General features: G+C 44.4%; 1 protein-coding gene across 1 annotated transcript in view; it reads right to left on the bottom strand.

Moving 5' to 3' along the window:
- Positions 1-23,844, bottom strand: part of runx2b (RUNX family transcription factor 2b) — a 38,264-nt gene that overhangs the window by 12,583 nt on the left and 1,837 nt on the right. Inside the window, exons 2-4 of the mRNA XM_073492913.1 lie at positions 7,040-7,302; positions 5,453-5,609; positions 3,414-3,518 (exon numbers count right to left, since the gene is read on the bottom strand). Of these exons, the coding sequence (XP_073349014.1) occupies positions 3,414-3,518; positions 5,453-5,609; positions 7,040-7,302 (525 nt within the window). The remainder of the gene's footprint in view (positions 1-3,413; positions 3,519-5,452; positions 5,610-7,039; positions 7,303-23,844) is intronic.

The following is a 23,844-nucleotide window of genomic DNA, read 5'->3' as shown; positions in this document are numbered from 1 at the left end:
GTGTGTGAGCGTGAGTATGTGTGTGTCGCAGGAAGAGTTTGGCTTGGCAGCACAGGTCTCCTGAACCACTAATATTGTCTGCAGGCCTGTAAGTAACCAGGGCCTCCTCACCAGACTTGTTAACACCCTGACCAAAATCGAACCAAAACACGACCCTGTCCCCAAGCCCAGAACCCCCCAGACCCGGCGGCTTCGAACACCAGAGAGCAGAGACAGTCCTGACCGCTAACCTCCACCACTGACACACAACACACACACGTCACACACACACCACTCAGTTATGCACAATAACCACCCGAATATGCCACAGCAAGACACAGTATGTGTGACGCCACAATGGTTTTTGTCACCTCCTGTGTTTGTCTGTCATCAATTAACTATAATGAGAACAGTGGGTTTGGACAGAAAGCCTAGTATATTGTGTTATTACGGCTTGGCTATTATCACTCAGGAAGTTTGTCTCAGCTGGCCGCAGCCACCGTCAGGAGCAGCTGAAAGGAGACAGAACCACCTATAAAAGCCTATTGGTTTAAACAACCACTCCCTGTCTATTAGCTCAAAATGACATTTAATGAGGTCTATTAGCTCCGCTGCAAATCAGCGCTGTGGCTACACTAGACTAATGACGCCAATAACACACACTCTCTCTGCAAAACATGTCATGTGAGCGAACACATGCAGACGCAGGCGCTAGACGACAGACATACATGCATTAACAATCATATCTACATGAGCGAACACACATGCCTACACGCATGAACACATGCATGGACGTGCGCACACTTGCTGAGTTGTTGGTACAGTGGCAAACCACAGAGTAACCAAGAGCTGTCAAGCGATTAAGCACAATGCGAGCCGCAGAAACCGAGTTAGCCTCCCGCTAATAACACAGTGGCCAGAGGGACCTGACTAACCACTTACCATACCCAAACACACACACACACACACACACACACACACACACACACACACACACACACACACAGACACACACACATTGTAAACCTCTGAGGAAAAATCATACCACAGATCTTTAGACTAGGCCCTCGCTGATACTCGTCACTCTGACCACGCAATTAATTAGCAAAATCTGAGCGCCACAGATCAGAGATATGAGCCCTGTTTATCCATGGGTGGTCTTAACTTTAACCCCCCCCGCCACACACACACACACACACACACACACACACACACACACACTTATATTAGATGAGGAACCGCTGTGGAAATGACATCCCTCAGGAAGACTCATATGGCTACCATAAGGCTCATCAAACACGCCAACACAAAACGTCCTTCCTGAGACACCCACAACCAGGCGAGTCATTAACAGGGAGCAAAAACTGTGATGACAGTGTGAAAAAAGATCAATAAAATCATAGAGAATGGTTATTATTGTTAGCTTTTACCAGCCCATGTTAAAACCAAGTGTTATTGTCAGCTTCATTTCTAGAAGCGACCCTGTGTTTTTACAGAGAAGGGCCACAGAGTGCCAGTGTATGTCAGGCTTAAGACAGCCCACTGTTCTTTCTCCGTATGTCTCCGTGTGGACCCCTCCCTGTAGGGGCCCGCTGTACCACAGGCCTCCTAATTACCCACTCGTTTAACACAAAATAGAGCTGTAATGGCCGACAAAGCCCCCCACCTCCATGTGTCAATGAAGCGTTCACAGATAGAATCACAGTTTTGGAGACAGCCGGTGCTCTGAGCTCCGAGTCGCTCCGTGCTGAAAACCTGGAGGAGGGGAGGCGCGGTTGAGAGGGCACATGTGTGTTTTGCCACCCTCCGACCTCAGCTTAATGACCCCTGAGAGGGAGACGTGTTCTGGCTGTAGTTTTTGGGTAAATTACACCGGCGCTGCAATTCTGACCACTTAACAGCAAAGTAAAGAAGTTCAGGGGGTTACGTATGATGACATACTCTTTATTGCTTAAATTGCTGTCCTGAGACTGAAGTTGTAACAAGCAGACTTGAACTTTAAAATTGTGTCTCAGACCACAAATTGGGCAAAGACAAAGGGAGTAATAATACATGAAAGTGTTAAGTTTCTTCACTACGCCAGAATCCCTTCACCTGAGATCAGGTAGCGCTGCTTTTGTCTAGTTTAGCGGACTCAATCTCACATGTGTCCAGGTTTCCAGGAAGGCTTCCTGGACTGCAGATCTCGGACTGCAGCTTTGTTGAGACCAAACCGGGGCTTTTCTAAACAAATTCTCCCCCGACTCCCATCTGCTCGCCACCAAATAACAGGACTTGTTTGAAAAGTCATCTGACGGGGGACAGCAGATGCACAGGAAATGCTTTTGATCAAACAAGATGGCTCGGGAGCAAGGAGGGATGGAAGGGGAAAAAAGTGGGTGTGAGCGCGAGTACATGTGCGCTTGACGACAAGCATGTGCCTTTGTTTTAGGGTGCGTGTTGATGAACGCTGAATGTTGAGAGGCGTTTTTTGGCACCACGAGCAGGTTTCCTACAACGGAGACTGATGGTGGTAGTAATCCTACTGTCTCCCGGCTCCTCTGTGTCTCTGCGCGCCCTGGTGCCATATGTGACGGGGCAGGCGGGCTGGCGGGTTGTTTGTGATGTGATATTGTTCATTGAGACGCCATGAGATGAGAATATGTTTTTTTTATGAATAGGGAGGAGGGATGGGGAAACAGCTGCATGCCAGACCAGTTGGCACTGACGGCTATAGTAAAGTTTTTTTTTTCTCCTCAGTTGTTTTTATATGGCCCATTAAAAGGAGCTGATGCTAGCACTCTGCTACCCAGTGTACCCTCTCAGGAATATTCTGCCTCACTTTTTTATTTCTCTTCTTTCTCTCAAACTGTCACATGGGAGGCTGAGCTGCTTTCTGAGAAGTCATTTTAATTAAAGGCCTGTTGATTGCTAATTAACACATTTAGAACTTTTTCCAGTAAAACTTTGTTTTGTTGTTAATTAACTTGTTTTATTAGAGCGTCACCATTTTAGCTGGGTATTAGCTGCCACGGGCATTAGCAGTTAAAGGGGCACTCCACTGATTTTGAAGTGTAGTTTCCTTGTATACAAGTATACAAGGAAAATGTCTTCTGTGAAGGGAGCTTTTGAAAGCTTTTTCATTATCTCAGCTTGTGGCTGCGTAATATCTGTTAAGATCTGGAGGTTTGAATGAAGTGGGCATTTCAGAGGCCTGGGAGTTACTGATGAAAGATGCTATTGAGCTGCATTATGGGAAATGTAGGATCCAGTGTTTTTGAGTTTAAGGGAGGTTAGGCACTAAAATTCAGGGTAGTTTTTCACCATTCCTGTCTCTTGTGAATCCCCCCACATTTTAAAGCACAATGCTAAATCACTGGTGTGACCCTTATAAGACAAAATAAAGGTTGCAGTATGTTGTTTGCTGTACTGTATGTGCGTGCCTTTGTACTCACTCCTGGGCTCACGCGGTCCATCCACGGTGACCTTTATGGCTCGGTGGTAAGTGGCCACTTGTGGTGGGTTGGTGAATACTGTGATTGTCAGCGTGAAGCTCTTGCCTGTGGTGACATCAAACAACATCAAATGACACACACATCTGAAAAGACAATGACCTGCATTCATCGCTAAACCATCCCCAAGTCACAAGTGTGGCTGTCATCACATAATGGCCAATACAAACTGGGAAAAATCGACTTAGAGTAACGTCAGACAGAGTGGTGTTTGAGAGACTCTATTTAAGTTCCTTGGCAGAGTCTAAATGGGAGATTGACTGGAGGAGCCAGTATCTTGTTATCCAGACTTTCTCCCTGTCTAACGCAGTGTGAGTGGGCGAGAGGCATTTTAATAGTCACTTCCTCTCTCGATAATCCCCAGCAGTTGCTGCCTTGGGGTTGAGTGTGCGAGTATGTGCGCGTACTCTCCGATGTGCATCCACGAGGAATGTTATGAATCAGAGTGCAACAGCCAAGTCAGCATAAGCACTAACGCTGGAGGCACGCAGACGCGTCATGTAACCATGGCAACACACAGGAAACAGGAAGTGGGGGGGCAGGTTTGCTGTAGCGACTCATCTGAGCAGCTGTCCGTTCGGTCGTGACCAGCTACACGTGCGTGTCCTCCCCTCCTCTGCTCCACACTCTACTTCACTGTAAACATGCGTCTCAGGAAGTGATGGGATGGTTCTGGGAGATAGCGGATCACAGGTGCAACAGGTGATCCACAGACCTGATATAAGTTTGCATGTGGGTGAACCAGATAAAGTGGGACACTGAGTGCGTCACTTCTCTGCTTCCTTGCCATCATCACTGCTGTCATGCGTTACCTGCGATCTACTGTCGAGGCAAATCCCGCGCACTACTACACAATTAACTCTAAAGATGTTATCACACGTATCCGATTACTCTCTGAATCTCCCATCCTATTCATCCTTGCTGTCATCGTACTGTGGCGCCGTCTTTGTCTGTCACTGTTGGCTCTCCCCGCCTCTCTGTGCATGACTTTTAGCTATCTAACATCCTATCGGTTGTACTTATCTCTGTCACTGCCCCGTATTCATTTCAGACACCTCGTAGTCTGATCTCCCCTGGCTCCTATGTCACTTCCTGTGACTAGATTCTGTGTCACAGTGAAGGGACGCATGCATGGTCCCCGTGGCAACAGGTACAGCCAGCGTGCCTCCTCTGCTCGCTACACTTTGTTGCCCCTCATCCCTCCTGTTCATCCGCCTCCTCCCTTTTTGGACAAGTACAACAGAGAAGGAAACTGTGGAGGAGTGGTGAAGCTGCTGACAGCGCTTATCATCATCAAACTTAACAAAGGCGACTAGTTTCTGTGAGACTTGTAGAAACTAAATGTCACTAAGAAAATATTTCCAGTTAGGGTGAGCTCGGGTGAGAACTGCCAAATTTCAAATCGTAAATAAAATGATTCAGTGACAAGATGGTTGATGATGCAAGGCAAGGCTTGTACAACACCAAATATTCAGAGAATGTTCTTTGAACCAATAGGAGTGCACTTCTGCCTCGCTGCCTGAGGAAATGTGTGATCCGCCACGGGCTGTAGCACCACCCAAAACGCTGATAAACCTGAACTGAGCAGGGTAATGTCAGGTCAACATTATGGTTAGGGATAAAACGAAGACTTTGTTATGCAGCTGATGTTGGACTGACGCTCATCTTCGACCAAACCACTGTTTATTCAACCAAAGGGCAAAGATTCCGAGTAGGAAGCAGTGGGTTTAACAAGCGTTTCTGTCAAAGATAAGAAAAATAAATTACAGCCCCTCATTTTAAAGCAAAGAGAGCGGACGCAACATGATTCACCACTCAGACTTCAGGAGACGTGCGATGGGGATTTGAGCCCCGAGTTCGAGATCATTATGTGGTTGCCACGATGGGAATGTGACCACTAATCCACACCACTGAACCTAATAGCTCCCACTGAGTCGTAGCAGTGTACAGTGAGTCGAGCACATCGTGTTTCAGGGCCTCACCTCTGCCGCTGCGGCCCACGAAGCGAAGGTCGTTGAAACGAGCTACCTGGTTCTTCATCACACCTGAGGCGTTCCGCAGCTCGGCGGAGTAGTTCTCGTCATTGCCCGCCATTACTGTGACAACGGTCCCGTCAGGTATGTCTCCCAGGGCAACCACCTGTCGGGGGCACAAAGGTCAAAGGGCACAAAGTTAGGAACTATTAGGGACCAGGTTTAAAGGGGTGACACGTTTTTTACTCCCCCGTTCTGTGAATTAAAATTAGTAAAATACTGACTGGATCTACAGTGCAATGTCTGCGGTTAAAGAAAATAAGAAAAACTATTTTAGCACAAAATTTAATGGAGGAATTGCTTCAGTTTAAAAAAGTCACAAATCTGATTAAATCAAACCTCAATTTCATTGTCAGTTTCAGTGATAGAAGATGTCGTCTCGCTGATGTGACAGACTTGTTTTACATCGTGTTGATAAATGGAATTTAATTTCACTTCGCTTCTCAAGCGCACTCTCTAAAACAAAAGCGGCGAGGCCTTGTGTTATCATTTAGATTCCTGGATGCAGATAAAAGAGCATGAGTCGGCCTACAGGGCAGCAATAATTACAGAGCCGCAGTAATAAGAACGGCTGAATAACACATATATTTTAAAATGTGTCACATTTGATTTGGAGCTATGGCTGCAGCTACAAATTTCCACTTTGGTGCTTCTTTGATCCGTCCTTTAAATAATATGTGTCAAGTAATTAATAGGGCCTTTCCGTTGAATTATCATGGGAGAAAAAAAATTGTCAAGGCTTCAAAAATGCCTGAGGAGGCCCTGAAACGTATAAACAATTAGTCTCTGCGGCATTAAGATGGATCTCTTTAGGTTTGCTTTTCTGCTCATTAAAAGTTCAGTTAAACTCAACATGTGAAGACAAATTACAATCATTTAGTATAATCATCAGAATAGTTGTTAAAATGGGCTATAATTATTAAAATTATTTCCTAATATAGAAAACTGTCATTAATCACCATGGAAACAAAGCTTTAATTGTGGAGGGATTTTTTAAATGAGCCACAATTATTATATATTACGACATAAAATGATTATTGGTGATATATAAGATGAAGTTGTTGTTTGTTTACAAAGTGTGAAAAGAAAACAATATCTAAATATATTTTACCAACATGTTTTTCTGGCCCTTTAAATCACTCTTTCTCGATGCTTCTTCCTTTGGAAAATTAATTATCTGAATTTAATTTGTTTGTCAAGTGACATTACACAAACTTCCGGATCACATCCCAGCACACACGCTCAACTTGACTGCAATTTTTGTGTCACACAAAACAACACACTTTTACAGAAACTGTTATAAATGCAGGCGATTAAAAGTCAAATGGGACATGAGGGAAGATAATAAACACAACACACGATGCAGACAGTGTGACATTAACTGATGTTGTCCAGAGATCCTGTTTGTAAAGAAAAATCATGCGTTCACTCTTTTATAAAATATATTTAGTCTTCATTTAGCGGTTGCAGTGAACACCGACTCACACAGTGCTTCCCTCTTCTAATCCAGCAGCACATCACTGAGACGGGACTCACCTTAAAGGCGACAGGCAGCGTCTTGTTGCACCGCCAGTGGGAGGGCAGGACCGAGCACAGAAAGTTGGGGCTGTCGGTCCGGACCAGCTCGGCCGGGTGGTCGGCGATGATCTCGGCCATGCTGCGGTTTTCGTGGGGACGCAGTCTTGGCACCGCCGCCGCTGCGTCCGGCTGCCCGGCTGGAGAGTTCACATCGTTCATCTTCCCTGGGACCGGCTGGAGGCTATTGGACGGCGGACTGAACCTCCGACTGGCGCTGGGATCTACGGGAATTCGCATCACAACAGCGTGGATTATCAAAAAAGGCACCAAATGCTCCCCAGCTCCTCTTTTTCTTTCTCTCTCACACACTCAGGGAGAAAAAGTCGGGAGTGTGCGGCGCTGCTCGCTGAACCTCAGCGCGTCTGCCAATGGAAAACTTTGTGAGCGCACACCGCGTTTCAAAACCCTCTCCACTACAAACTTTAGTGGGCGCCTTCAAACGACATAAAATATACTTCTCCGGCAAGAAAAACAAGCCTTGAAAACTTGATGATGTTTTAAATGACAAGCTCTCTCTTTTTTTTTTTCAGACTCCTCTGGGGAAGCGTCCATGCGCCATAACGCAGGCGTAGTTGCTCGTGCGCGGATATAAATAACATCAAATAAATGTCCGAGCGCGTAATAGGCTATACAATTACAAAAAAGCCGATCTAAAATAGAACAGTCGACCCAGATGCTCAAAAAAGTTTTTGTCTGTCTTCCTTTGGTGACAAGTCAAAGCGCTGCTGCTCCAGGTGCGTCATTGAAGTCTTTGTGCCAAACTGAAAGGCTCTCAGAAAACCCGCAGGCTATGTACACGCACAAAAGTTTTCAAAGTCAAAGGGAACAAGCTTTAACAATACTTAACAGCGATATTTATCACCCCGCGACGCCTGCAATTTCAACATATTTTTCCGTTCAGTGTGTCGGCCGCGCCGCAGGTTTTGTGTACAGGGTTAAAAAGGTTGATGAAGTCTGTTTAAAAAAAAAAAAAAAAAAAAAAAAAAAAAAAATCATCGCCGGTGAGATGAAGGAGGCGGAAAATAGAATCCCGTTTTTGTAGCCGTAAATGTGGTTAGTGTTTGGAGGCCGGGGTTTCCCGTGCTCAGGCTTTTTGTGGTTTATATAGCTCGAGCGCCCAGCAATTATTGCGCTGATGCGACTCCAACACGTGGTGTCTGGAGTCAGATCCATTCCCTCTGCCATAATCTATCACGCCTATATAGACGAGCGGACAGGTCTCCGTGTAACGTCTATACCTTCATGAAACACACATGGGGCCACGTTTCACGCCTTTCTCTCTGTCCCCCCACTTTTTTTTTTCTCTCTCACAGTTTGCAGTGTTCACACACAGCCTGCTGTACATACCGACGTGTGACCGCTCCCCCGGACCAGCGGCGCGCTCCTAACTCCGGGGACGGTCATTTCCAGTCAGTAAACACGCGTCAAGTCCGTCAGTCCGTGTTGTAACGTTACCGCTGTGTCCTGACAGTATAGAAGAGCCGAGCCCCGGGTGAGAAGTGAGTTACAGTCCATACGCTGGGAGTGAGTGAGTCACCGGAGAGCGGTGAGTCAGGTAGAGGCTCCTGCAGGAGTAGAGTTTCACTCGGTCGCAGGGGAGAGCTGTTGTGCAGGTGTACAGGTATTCTGCGTTACACGGGGCTGTAATTTATGTTCACGCACACACGTGGCTGTGTCCTGAACACAGACGGCTCTTTGAGAGAGTCATTTAGCCTCTGTGAGCTTTAATTTCACTGTCTGATGTCTCAAAGCTGTAAAATTATCTTTATTCCAATACGTGTAAAAAATATGAGCCTCTGGGTGCGTAATTACGCACAGCTCTGTGACTATCCAGGACTATTCATATGCATAATTCAAAGTGACTGTGGTGGAATGTAATTAAGTACTTTTACTCAAGTACTGAACTTGAGTATTTTACTTTTGTGCTACTTTATACTTCAGTTTAATTACATCTCAGAGGGACATATTGTATATTTTACTCCTCCACATTTATATGACAACTTCACTTTGGAGATTTCAAACATATGATGAGCTTCAAAAATATAATATTATATATCAATTAGTAAAATGAGCTCTTCCTCCACCAATTTACAGTAAAAAATGCGACTCACACATTAAATCATAAGTTATAATCCTCCAATAATTTATTGATATATTACATTATAGTATAACACTCATGATGGCTATTTTTCTGCTACTGTTTTGATACTTTAAGTACATTTTGCTGATTTTATTTTATATCATGTCATATTTTCAATGCAGGACTTGATATTGCTCATTATACGTAATTAAAGGATCTAAATACTTCATCCACACTGCAAAAAAATGATGCAAAAATATCACACTTGAAAATCAAAACAAGAAAAAAAAAACATGCAACAAAAAAATCCTATTTCATGACCAAATCTTATTTTAAAAATCATTAATCTCATCTCTACACCGCCACATTATAAACTTCCCACTGTGAGAAAAAAAATGTGTTCAATTAAAATTTGTTAAAATAATTTTATGCTTTTATTTTTAGTGCTGAAACGTCTCAGATTTTGGAGTGGATGCTGCTTCTGAAGGCAGTTTAGTGAGCAGGCCTGCTTCGCCTGCCCCTCCTGTGTCTACTGTAGAGGGCATCATCTACCCTCTGTGAGCCTCCGTATCTCAGCCGGCTCTCATCAGCCCACCCCAACCCTCTGCCCTGATTACCCATCAGTCTCCCAATAAGCCTTTTTTGAGTGCCACATCACACAGCAGCATGTGTATTGCCACTCCGCGTTCCTTTTTTCCGTCGCTCCCAAACAGGCTTTTTTATTGCAGAGACTCTTAAAGACAAAGGCCTTTGATACTCTGGGCCTGTTTCAAAATAAAAAGGGACTACTAGGAGGCACAGCTGTCAGGTTATTTGGGTCCTGTCAGGGCTTTTTTGCAGCTTGTTTTCATGCTATAAAGTTATACATTTAAAAATAAGATTTTTCTGGATTGAAAGAAAAAAGAAGCATTAAAGCACAAGTATTGAAAGTAACTTGAAATCACTTCTTGTGTTTCATAAGTATGTACGTACGTGGGTGTGCACACGCATATATGTCTTTTAGCGTGTGTGTGTGTGTGAGTGTGTGAGGATGTGGGAGGGATATATATATAAAGTCTGAAAGCACTGACACGCATCTGGCACCTCGTCATGTGGACGGGGAGGAGGAAAAAAAAAAAAAGAGTGATTGAGTTACACTTCCCCTCCGTGTGCCCCAAACGCCAGAAATATGGTTCACATTGTCCAACATTCTCAAAGATCAACTAACAATTCATGGATGGATAAATGTGAATAGTAGTAATTAAATCTGTAATAGTGATAAACATGGCCTTGCAGGAACCGTGGAGCCGGTTATTCCGACAGAGTTAAGTTTCAGCTCCGATAATATCGCTTTTTCACCGCTGAATACATTTGGGGTAATGTGGAAAACATCCTTAATGTTGTAGTGGAATTTAATTTAGGAAATGTTAGGGATGAAATAATAACAAACGCTGACTCAATTTCATGCCATCAATTTAATTATTCTGAATGCATATGTGTTTGAACTGGTATTTAATTTTGGAGCTGCTTTTTTTTGTAGAGGTTTATTCATAAAAGACGCATCAGTGTCTGCAGTATATAAATTTCACATCCCGATCTTATCCACACACTCGACTTAACAGCCACATTTTTTAGGCCAAGTAATCAGTCTTAATTTACAATTTTCTGCACTCTGTTATTGTCTCATCAGAGGGAGCGGCAGGAAGAGCCAGGCCTCAATCGCGCCCCCCCTCCACCCCTCCACCCCTCCACCCCGGTGTAGTCGTGACTTAAACCCTGACAAGCTCGGCTCATCAAAGAGTGTTTGTCCCATCTGACTCCGCTTTGCCTCTCCGCTGTACGTCCAGCATCTGTCTTCCAGCTCCCTACAGGATACAGCCCGCATTCATACACTAAAGGGCCTGCTGTCTGGCTCTCTGTCAGTCAGAGGTAGGGCGACCTCTGAGTTTAAAAACCCGTCGTTTTGATGTCCCGGAGATGTGAGGGAGACACCAGAGAAGGCGTTAATGTGCCAGAATACACTGTTCAATCAAAAAATACCACTTCCCCGCTTCAGTGTCCTGGATTAAACCCAGCCCAGAATTCAACTTTTGATTAAATGTGAATGCTGGAACCTAAAAGCAGTATTGGACTTTGCGGATATATGACCCACCCCACTCAGTATTAACGGACTTAATATTATGTAGTAATGAATCTAGCATAAAGCTGTTCAGTTCAGTGCGGCTGCTGCTCGCCTGGTGCACAGCTGGATCGTCTCTCTCAGCTCTGGTATTATTCATCTACTGTGTTACACTGGCTTGGAGTCATTGCACAGTAGGAGAAGTCACTAACAGTGAAGAACCACAGTATACCACATTGAGCAGGATGTGCGTTTTATGATTTATGGTAATATTGTATTTCTGCCGCTCAGTTTCAATTATTTGTTTTCAATAAAAATCAAACTCAGCTGACACTCTCTGGCTAATTTTCCTGTCGAGATATCAAGCGTATAATAAAAGTTTCTGTTCTCATTCCCACTTGGAATCCCAAAGTCTGTGTGAACCGCTAATATGTACGAACACACGCTGTCTATAATGTTGACAGCGAGCAAACCATGCTGAACCCCTCTCTTCCCTTGTCTTTTTTTTTTGTGACTGTCAACTTCTTCACATCTTTCTTCTGCTTTGACACAAACAAACACACACTTAGAGGCCCAGACATCCTCGCTATTAACTGAAACTAACGATTAAAGCCCATATTATCAGACAATACTGGCCTAACACAGAGATATCTGTATCGCCGTATATGTTGCCCCATAGGTGCCGAGAGGAAAACACTTTTTTTTTTTGATATGATGCAGAAAAAGATGCTTGGGAGGATTACAAAAATGATCAAAGTTTATTGTTAAACTGTAACATGTCTGGCTTATTTTACATATCTTTTTCATGAGTGTTTGATGACACGTGAGGGATCATTTAAAAGAAATATGTATCTATCGGCTGAGATATCGATATCAGAGTTTTTTTGGCCACAAAAATCAAGTATCGGTTGGGTTCTACTAACAATTAATTTAATTGTCAATCTGCCCTTTTTCAAAAATACTGTTTTGCCTGCAAAATGTCAGAGAATGGTAAAAAATGTCAGTGTTTCCCTCAGCCCAGGGTGACAGCTTTAAATGTTTTGCTTTGCGTTCAGTTTACGGTCACAGCGGAGCGAAGAAACCAGAAAATACTGACATTAAAGAGGCTGGAGAGAATTTTGACTTCTGACTTCTAACAGATTAAACAATTATTGAAATAGTTTGCCATCAATTTGATAATTGAAAACTGATTAATAGTTGTTGCCCTATTATTAACACCTCATTAGGAAGGCTGATGGGACAAACAGAGCTTAAAAGTACATCCACAGATACAGCTTACGGTTTAAGCGGGACACGCCTGGCTGTATGGGTTCATGTTCTTTCATATTTGACAACGACTACATATTTAACTCCTACATAAAGAAAAACAATAATAACACAAGGGAGCAACACTCTCCCTCTCCTTTACACAAGCACATACTCTCATCATTCAAGAGGAAAAGTACAGCCACTTAAGACTCAGGATTAAGGCTACATTTCACAGTGGTGCATTTTTCAAGACACTTAATTATAGCTTTCTAGAGGAGCGCTGTGACGAGGCCCAGGCCCTTTCAGCTCTAACGGGATGTTTCCATGTTTGGCAGGCCACCAGCCAGCCGGCACTGCCAGCTAACCAATCAACCAGCCCACCAGGCAGGGCAGCGAAGCGGCCAAAGATCCAGTCTACTAGCCAATCAACCAAACACAACCGGGGGGGGGGGGGGGAGCAGAAATGCAGCCACAGAACTAGCCTGTTGGTCAGTTAGCTGGACTCGGGCTGGTTGCTGGCCAACGGGGCAGTCAATTAGTGAAGCGGCTAGCCAGCAGAGTAGGATGACGACGTGCAGAAACTTAACTCCTCCTGACCTCATCGACACAACCTCGCCGACTCACATCCACGCACTGATCCCAGATCACTTCTAAGCCTTTAATGACTGTTTGTCACCGAGCCCATGACATCACCGTGAACTGTTAGGACGGGGACGGCACGTTCTGCGGTGTGTGCGTGCGCATGTTCCTGAGCAAACAATTTTCAAAGAGTGCAATCCAAGTTTTTTTGTATTAGACTTTGAGGTGGCTGGAGCGGCCGTGCCTATAGAGTCTGATGCACTTATTTCTCAGCGAGAAAAAGCGAGATGCAGAAGGAGTTTGTCTGATATTTCACTCTGTTCTGGAAATGGCAGAGAGCAGCATGGAAAGAGATGGAGACATGGAGGGGGCGGCTGCTCACTGCTTGTGGCAGGAGGGTAGAGAAGGAGGGAGGGAGGGAGGTAGGGAGGCAGAGAGGGGGGTATAAAGACAATTTCCTCTCTGCTCTTATTGCTCTGACTGTCTGCCGCCTACCGCCTTCATGGAGGTCCCTAATTGAGATCACTTGTACTTAAAAATAGGAACAAAAAAGGAACTTCTGCGGGCTGGGAGATGGCGAGGAGAAAATACAGCAGTAATATGTGACGAAGGCTGCCATTAAAGAGTCCCAATGATAGATCTGAGCGACTGGAGCTGAGAAACCCTTCTCCGTCTGCCAGGGAACCTTCAGATGTTGACGTGTCACACACCACCTGCTGTCACAGCGCTAGAACTGTGCATGTTTAAGAGTGTATTTGTAGTTTGTGTGTGTGTGTGTGTGTGTGTGTGTGTGTGTGTGTGTGTGTGTGTGTGTGTGTGTGTGGCTCTTTGATGGGGTAGGGTGACAGTGCCCGGGGCAGAGGCCAGAAACATGGCATTTCAGTTTTTCCACTTTTCTATGAATATGTGTATATGTTACGGTTTGTCTTTACATAGCTGCAACAAAATATCTTTACAGTCATCGGGAATTTTCGGCTGGCCCGCTCTGTGCAGCCTTTGTGTCATTAGCTCTGCTAGTATTAGTCCTTCACTTTAATTCAGCTGTTCCACCAATCAAACCCTCCCTTGGAGCCGCCTTTCCCAGACTCGGTCCCAGAGTGTCCCCACGGCGTGCTGGTTTCCCCTTCAAACCATCTATCACTCAATCAGGTCTGATCGTGCTATTAATCAAACAATGAGCCCCCCTCCTTGGAGACCAGTTTGAAGGATTGGCTTGAAGGAAACGCAGCGTATCCAGGAGTGGTACCGGACCACAGCTGGGAACAGGAACCCCGTAAAGAGCGTTTTTCTTGGACCGAGACCCTCTGTAGGTGCTAAAGACAATACAGACACTCGGGCTAGGCCAACATTCCACTTTACACTTTTCCCTTCCTCTGTGTATTTCACTGGTCTACTTCCCCTCTGCAAACTAGCCGGCTAGTATCAAAATATTTATAGTACATCTGCAAGACATGCTGTTCTCATGTATCCAGGACCGTTTAGCCCTGTGTTCATTATGCGAGGTAAAACTAATACCAGATTTATAGGGGGAGATTTCTCTCTGTTCTCCCTGTCCGTGTAGTCGGATTGTGGATGATTTATGTGAGGTAAGGAGGCACAGGCGAGATAGATAGAGTGACTATGCGCTGAGAGGCAAACAGGCAGCGGCCCAGACTAGCACTCGCAGGGGGGCTATCGGCTATCACTCGCCCGTTTCCACCACTCCCGTTACGAGACTGGAGGAAGGCAAGACAGGACGGGCAGCGGCCGGAGTCGGGGAGGGAAAGGAAGGAGACAGGAGGCAGGGATGTATGTATGTATATGCATGGAGGCAGGGTGGAGGAATGTCCAGGTGCACTGGGTCCAAATTGATGTAAGGAGCCGTAGAGGCTGGCCAGATGGAGGGGGAAAAAGACTGTTATGGATCCTCAATTGCACACAGACATAAACATAGACGCTGTAAACCCACGCCTTTAAATGTACCATACATTTCTTGTCCTGGAGCATTTAAATGTATTAAATATACTATCTGTTTAGCTTGGCCATCTTAACAGACTGGGTATCATGAATTTTACTGACAGCAAGTGAGCCCACATCGGAAACCTTACGACGAAGCCCTGGCAGTGCTTTGCTACTTCATTTTCTGGGGGGTAATCAACGTCAAGACTGTCAGTCAGTATGTCCAGCTCTGAGACAACAGCCAATCAGATAAACAGGAAATGAAAACGCAGCACTGGGCAGGAACCGCATGCAGCCACAGCACCGGGCGTGCAACAAGCAACGGCACTCTACTTCCGAGGGTTTGGATCTCGCTCTCCTTTTCTTTTTCCTGATCTCTTCCTGATCCCGGTCCAGCTCGGAGGGGCTCCAAAACATTGAGCCTGAACTCCGCGACCTGGAGCCCTACGTACTAGATCAAATTCTAAACGGCATAAACGTCAAAAATGGCCACGAGAAGCCTTGATTTGTGAACATTTTGAAGGGCGTAACGTGCAGCATCTTTTTTTGCTCTGTGCGCTGAATGAGTTAACAATTTAACTTGAGGATGTCACCGTTGATGTAGCACACTCAGAGATGCCCAAAAACCTTAGCCTGTAATTACACTGAGCCTATTAGGCTACTGGTCAGAGATGACTCACAACAAGGTGGGGGTGTGGAGGGGGAAGAGAAGGAAGGGTGGATGGAGTTCACTTTCGGAGCTTGCAGCCTGAGATGTCCTCAGACAAAATCAATTCCAGCCATCTTTGGAAAAGAGAGTTCAATAAAGGAAAACATCGCAAAAGTTGAGGGAAAACATGATTTCACAGAAGATAAATGACTATTGTCTGATTATGTGACCCATGACCCTGTATTTTCCACACAAACACACACTCAGAACTCGCCGGTTATTCCAAGACAGGGCCTTTTCATGTCGTGTCTGCTCTGCCCCTAGCTGAGACTCAGATGACGCCAGCTTTATAGCGCCTAAATCGAGTCTCGAAGCAGGGAGACTCATCGACTGCAGGGTCCCACGGGGAACATCAATTACGTTGTGAAATGCTGTCCTTCAAACACAATCTATTCTGTGGTGTTGCATTATAGCAAAGCTGAGAATCTGAACGTCACGCACATAAAAAATCCCTCTCTGGCAAAGGGCTTGTTGGGATGTGGTCTCGGGCTGACAATTAAATTGTCCGCTCGGAATATGCTGTCACTCTGGAAGCATGAGATTTACGGCGAATAATTTCGCGAGAACTGATCATCTCAAATGTTTTCACTGGATTTTATGGCGTCATAGATCACTCTGATATGTTCCTGCATCCTCCAGGGACGGAAAACTGTCCCCAGTAGTTGCAGAACTCATTTACAGACAATTAAAGAAGCTCTAAACAATCCAACCTCCTCTGACTGAACTGAAACGTCTTCCACCAGACTTTCCTGCAAAAAGGGGGCAACTTCTTGACACTTTACAAACCACACAGTATTATCACGTAGCTCTCTGTAGCATCTGCAGGCTAAGCAGAGCAGCTTCTACCAGCTGAAAATAAGACATAAAGTAATAACACAGGTATACAGGGTTAAACGCTGTAAACATTAAACCTGTGTTTACATTGCAAGAGATTCTTTTTCATCAGTAATTGCCTCACACTGTGAGCCTGATGATTGGGTAATATTTATGATAGGCCCTCGGGGTCTGCTTCCCTCTCAGTCTCTCTTATGTCTATAAAATCTTTTACCCTTGGCTCAACTGTGGCGCAGACAAGCTCCCATTAGAACCTGATTGTATATGTGCTTTTAAAGTGTGCCTCTACGGTGCCTTTAATGTGCACAGGCCATGTGCTCATGTGCACATATGCATGTGGGTGTGTATATACAGTATGTGTGTGAGTGTGTGTGTGTGTGTGTGTGTGTGTGTAGCAGTAAAGGGGCTGGCTCTGAGACTTTGGTTAACCGGACTATAATTTGGAGGCCCAGTGAAGACTCCCAGCAGCCTCTCACTGTTTGTTTACCAGAGAGACCAACTCTTCTGTTTCTGCTGCATCTGCAGGGTCCTGCAGGAAAAGGGCGTGTGTATCTGTCTGTCTGGCTGTGTGTGTGCACATGTGTGCGTAGGTTTAATCATGTGTGTAATGCAGTATTCACGTGAAAGTGACATTTTGTCGAATAAGCAAAGATAAAATTGTCTGCGGGCATTTTAACGACCGTTTGGATTACAAATTTCCTTAAATTAACATTTTTTCAAATGTAATTCTTTAAGGAGCCGGTGCTTCCAATTTAGCTCAAGAACTCTGACATCCCTCAATATCTTATTTTTCCCTCATACAACTTTAAGCTACACTAAATCAACGCTACAATACACACACACACACACACCACCCCCTTTCTGTCCTGGAATGGTAGCATTGTCATAAATAAGAAAACAAAAAGAGCCCAACTTCACAAAAAACACCCTCACATTAAAAAGTGTTTGTCAGCAAAAAATGACTGCTATTTTTGTTTGTGCCGAGAGTAAGTCTCCTGAGACTGAACTGCTCGCTTTCTGTCCCAATTGGGGCTTTTTTCTTTTTTTTCTCCACCAATCCTCCTCCCATGCAGGAATAAAAAGAAAACAATGCAATTCAAACGACCGGAGCTCCCAGCCTGTCATTTAGCTGTAACTTTGAATTGTCTTTGCTCTGCGTGAGCTGTTTTCTTTCTCTCACACAGACACACACAGACAGAATTGTTGCAGCATCCTAAAATTCCATCACGAGAGAGGAAGAAAGACAGAGGAGGAGAGGAACTTTCAAAATATCACTCTAATAAAATATTCCTGCTCCTCTGGGATCCTCCTTTGCTCATTCAGCATCAGGAGAAGTGAAGTGGAAAAGGCCTGTTATTGGTCTCCGTCCAAAAAGGAGAAAGAGAGAAAAGAGAGAGAGACCTATTTCCTCTGGGGAAAGACAGAAAATAGAATGAACGGCGCAACAGTTGACGGAAAAAACTTTTAACTGCGACAACAAAATGAACTACAGACGACTGTAAGAGGGCAGCTGTCTGGGTGAGTGACAGGATTCGACTCCAGACTGAAAAGCCCGCTCCAGTGAGGATCAGACGACATGTACGTATAAAGACTTTGATCACACGGCGCTGCTTGTCGGAGGAGTATGATTGGATTGAATATGTGTAAACTGGAACAGCTCAGGGATCAACATAAAACACAGCAGCTACAAGTTTCTCAAACAGTGCCAGCCTCAGTCAGAGGAAGGAGCTTTGAAACAACCTGAAGTGTAACGTAGGGGATTTTGCAGTTTTGTAACACTGCTGTACAAGCAGAAACTTTTCTCTCTTTCTCTTTTTTTTCACAGCGAGAGACACACAGACTGCCTGAAATCTGCAGCGAAGTTGTAAGACAGAAAATCTAACTGCTAATACTTTATTTCAACGCCCTTATTTTAAGTATGAACACATAATTAACTATTAAAACAACAAAAGGACTTATTTTTTAAATGTCTTTTAATGTTTTTCTGACAACTTAACTCCACTTTTGAAGCATTCATAACAGTTTGACTTGAGAACTGAAGCTTTTGTCTATTAAATTGATCAATTATCTTCTTTACTGAAGTGATTATTTATTTAGAAATGTTCTTGGCCTCTCTCTGGTTCAGTGAGAATTAAGATCTGGATCTCGTTGGGTTCTTGAACCTGGTCTAATTATATATCTCCTTCAGTCTCCATGACGACTGAGAAAACCTCGTCCTCCGATGAAGGCCATGGGATGTGGGCGAAAGCCCCAGGAGAAATCTGGCATGTGAGCCGTGAATTAAGACGTTTTTTTTCTTTTTTTTCCAACGTCAAAGATGAAACTTCACGTTCACAGGTCATCATCTGTGAACATCTTCTGATTAAATATAATTACAGCTATGATATCATCATTTAATAACTGTTTATACACTGGTTACGGACGCTTCGCAGGAGTTAAACTGTTCGCAAATACATTCATCAATCTTAAAATGTCCCAACATCTGCTTACAGCTATACTATAGCAAACTATAAACTATTAGTGTGTGTTTTTATTCTTCCCTCTAAATGCTAAATAGGGGTGTTAAAGTAAAGTTTTACCACAAAACCTCTTAAATTTTTTAGTTTTAAATCCCAATTATCTGCATGCTTCTTTCTCTCTCTCCTTCTCTGTCTCTCTCTCTCTCCTGAGGCCACTTTACAAATGAGAGCTACCATTTCTCGCTTCCCTCTCCTCCCCAGAGACTTGTCAATATCAGCTACACACACCATTCAAAGTTCAAAGACTAGCATCCCACTACACACACCTACACACACTCTCCTGGCCCCTTTTGTGTCTCAGGGGCATATTTAATTTCAGTGTCTGTGCACACATTTGAATATGTCTCCATGTGCGCACGTGTGTGTGTTTGTGTGGATGTGTGTGTGTGTGCGTGTGCGGTTGCCACAGGTGGTATGGTTCTGGTGACTCTGTTCTGATTATTGCGGTGACCAAAAGCATCGCCGCCCCTTCACGTTTGTCATCACCCTTTTCCTGAAAGCGTGGGTGGGAGGGGAAGGATGGAGGGAGGACATAAGGGGAAGGAGAAGGAGGAAGGAAAGGGAAGAAGGGAGAGGAGGAGGGCAGATGATGGTAAATGGCCACCCCCGCGGTGCCATATGGGAGGTGGTTTGAAAGAGTTAGTCTTGTGTTGCTCGTACCGGATGCCTCGCGAGCGCAAACCGATCCTTCCCTTTGTATCATCTCTATCTCACTTACTCTTTTCTCTTTTTCTTCCCTTTAATGTTTCGTTCTCTAATTTTCTCACATTTCATTTCTCACTCTCACATGAAAAATTAAACAGGGAGCCCCTCTACACACACACACACACACACACACACACACACACACACACACACACACACACACAGGCCCTCAGAGTTATCAGACCTCCATAAAAGGCTCGTGTGGGCGTTGCCGAGTGGGTGGGCACTTTGATTTTCAGGTGTATTTGATCTGTTGTGTTCACACCTCGCTGCTGGCAGGGGGCCCACTGTGTGGGCAGGTAATTTGAGCAAATTAGGAGATGGGGCCTGTGTGTTATTAATGACACCCCATACCCTCCACTGCACGTCCACCTATTGTTCCCTCTGCTGCACACACCTTTCTTTTCTTCCGCTCCAAGTCCCCCGTCCCCATCTGTGCCTCCTGCTCGACACCCACCCTCAGCCCCTCTGAAGGCAAAGTGTGCGGAATGCGCGCACACACATACGGTGCACATGGGACGGGGGCGTCAGGAGGGGGGATTGGTTCCAGGTGCCAGTTTGAGTGAGAGCATTAATCAAGCAGACAGATCTTCCTGTCACAGACACCTTTACAGCATGTGCACGCACACCCGGTACTGTACATCCATACGCTCTTCTGCACAGTACCTACCTACAAACACACCAAAGTCCCATTTAAAAACTCCAAATTTCTTTTTCAACGTGTGCTGAGTGACTGATGATTCTGACTTGAGAGAAAGTGAGCGCTGATATCTGAGGACACGTTGTAACAAGGTGTTCTTATCCCCTCAGACAGCTCCGTTGACCCGCTGCCAAGCCATTGATCACAGTCAGAGCTGGGTGTAACTCTTTGATGCTCCTTTATTCAACTTGTTTCATCTTTTACTTGAAAATTGAGCAAAATCCTGCCCTGCATTTACACTCTGGCAGTTGAGAGTACACGTTACCTAACGTAAATAATCAGAATTGCTTAAAAAATATATCTAACACGTCCAACCGGTGCTGCTCTTTTCATGACCTGTTGGTAAGTAGGTTTATATATTTGGGAGTTTGGCCTGAGTCAGAGGGGATACCGCATTCCTTTAAGATTAAACTAACAAGGGGAAAAACCTGCCCTTTTCTCCGGTGTGGGGGCAGAACAGGTAAGGCCTTGTGTAGGTGCTGTGGCCACGCTCTCGCTCACATCGTTACAGGCTGAACCCAAACATCCAGGAGCCTCGACACTCCATATTTCCCCCTTATAGAAACACGGAGCGTGGAAGCGTAGCCGCTTCGCAGGAGCGCGAGGAGGGGGAACGCTAAACAATGCTGTTCAGGTTTCCTGTGGTTTGCTGTATCAGCTCCGCTCAAAAACCATCTTCAGACTTAAATAACTAAAATAAAACATGAATGTGAGAGTGAAGAGAGGACATGAAACAGGAAGAGCGGGGTGAAAGAGGTATATGAATCTGGGTTATAATACTGGTGTTCTGTTTCATTAGGGTGAGCCGGTTCCAAGATAGACCAATTTTCAAAGTGTTAGGTAGTTACTTCCTCTCTGAGGGCTTATATCGGATAACGGTAATTCACCCAGCATGATGCAATTGAAATGGATGAAGGGCTGCAGGATCTTGTTAAGTGTGAAAATAGCACAGCGCTGCATTAAAAGCTTCACAGGCTAACGCAATGGCATTAAGCTACCTGGTAATTATGGTGCATGCAAAAATCATAGCTATGCGTTCAGTGGCGTGAGTTTGCAGAGCGATTCCAAAAAACACACAGCAATTTGGCATGCGTCTAGAGTAAACACGGCAAAGATATCAAACATGTGCGTTGATTTATGAGAAAGAGATGTAAGCAATAATAGTGTTTAACAAATAGCTCCTCCGAGATGATTGTTTTTGAGTCTATTATCAACACTTTAGGCAGAAACCTACCGTAAGCACTAGTCAATTGGCACGTTGCTCTATCATAATAGTGTAATTAGCCCCCCAGCTACTGAATATGGGGATAAAAGAAGGGATAACACACAGCGCCTTGTGAGTATTTACTCTGAACTCTCCGTTTGTTGTTGCAGTCTCCGTGTTACAGCGAGCGAATGTAACCTCACCCTGCAGTCAGACTCCTTTTCTGCCATGTTTCAATAACTCCTCACTGCTTCATTTGGGAAAGGAGGAGAAGCAGAATCTGCCTCTGTGGAACAGGGCAACAAAGTGCGGTAGTTGATGCCACAGAAAGAAAAAACTGAGTTTCTCCTGTTTTTGTCTCAATTTTGTTGATTTCATTTGTATTTTCTTTTTTCACCATTTCAGATATAGGTTTAAAATATGCTCTGAACAAGCACCTTTTACAAATTGAATGAAAAAACAGACAACTTTCTCATCCACAGTGGGAAAGGACGAATTTCAGGCCATTCAAATCACAGGTTCTAGTGTTCCCAGGATGCTCTCATTTAGACCTTAATAACTGCCTACAGCCGATTTAGAGCCACAATCAACCCACCATTCAGTGTTGGTGCACATGAGTGTAAAATACAGAGCAATTAATCTATCTTTGATTAAACAATGATCACATTAACGCTCCGCACCTCCCTGATTACCCTCAGGAATCGTGGAGACTAATGGGGAACCTCCAGCACTAATAAGTCCTAATAGCTGGCGCAGAGTGCAAACACACACAGCACCATTTTACTCCATCAATATGACCCTGCTGGGATTAAATAACATGTTTGCCTCTGAGGTACAATTAAGCATCGCTAAATAGAGTTCCTTTGAGCCTGGAGTTAAGGGAAGAGTCTTCTCTGCACAGTAGCAGCCAGTGAAGCGCTCAGATTTTTCCCCCTGGCTCTTTCAAATTACCTATTGATGAGTGGGCTTCACGTCTCTCTCCGGCTGGGGGGGAGAAGGAGGGAGGAGGGGAGGATGTCTGGTTCACTTTTAAGATGTCTCCAAGAAGCAGGCCTGTGGTTAGATCTAAGGCAACACTTATGCAACAGAAGCTGCCTTTCTCAAATATATATACGGTTTCCCTGCAAATTATCTGAGATTTTCTTTTGGGGAAAGTTTTCCGCCCGGAGTCTTCAGATATTTACCCACATCGTCCCCGCTTCTCTTTTGATCGTGTTGATTTGGGTCCGTCTGTGAAAGCACTTTTTTTTTCTTGCTATACTGTGACTCCAACAACTTTACTGAACGATAATTGCTCCCATGACTTAATTGTCTATATGTAATTAAGTTTGTAATAGAGAAAATAGGCATTTAAACGTTCCCCAGAGAGGCATGGTGGTTGAGTGGGTGCCACACATGTTGAAGATTATTCTGCCCTCCCCATCTGATCTGCCAGTCCTGAGGAGTTATAAAAAATGTATTTGAGGCAATTAAATGAAAATAGCTTGATGTGGATGCCAAGACAAATTTTAATGAGCCCCCTTTTTTTCTCAATTTGGAATATTTGCCCACTCCCTAAAGCCAGCTTAATTTATCGCTGGGAATGTACGCTCAGACCTAAATTAAAAATGTCCTTAAATGCAAATGGACAGACTGGATGGAGTAATGTGGCTTTCTAACTAACAAAACAAAATATTTTGTGACTTGTGCTCTCAGCAAACTGGCTGATGCCGGACAAAACGATCCAGGATGACCGTGGGAGCGGGAGAACTTGGAGAAAAATATATAAAATCAACAAAGCACAGAAGACGTGAGCTCAGTTATGTCGTGTTTTCTGTGTGAGTTGTGAGGAAAAGATGTTTAATCCTTACACCTCAAAGCAAGGAAGCATAGACATAAATATATGGATTAAAAACTAAAAAAGTAAAAGTAAATTTTATCTCAAATTTCAGCCTATTTTAGTTTACTCAATACTCAAAATCAAACTCAGTTTCACTCAAAGTCTCTTTTTTGTCGGCCCCAAAAAAAATAAAATAAAGAAATGTTCAGGACGTCAATCTGAATTTTTGTCAGTTCTGATACAGCGCAGTACACTACATCTATTTATTTTAAACCATAAATACAACAGAAAGCGCTGGTGGTCTTGCAAAATCACACTGCGCTGTCAGGG

Source organism: Pagrus major, chromosome 22 (assembly GCF_040436345.1).
Source record: "Pagrus major chromosome 22, Pma_NU_1.0".
Classification (NCBI taxonomy): Eukaryota; Metazoa; Chordata; class Actinopteri; order Spariformes; family Sparidae; genus Pagrus; species Pagrus major.
The sequence above is the reverse complement of the archived record's forward strand: the minus strand, read 5'-3'. Positions and strand labels throughout refer to the sequence as shown.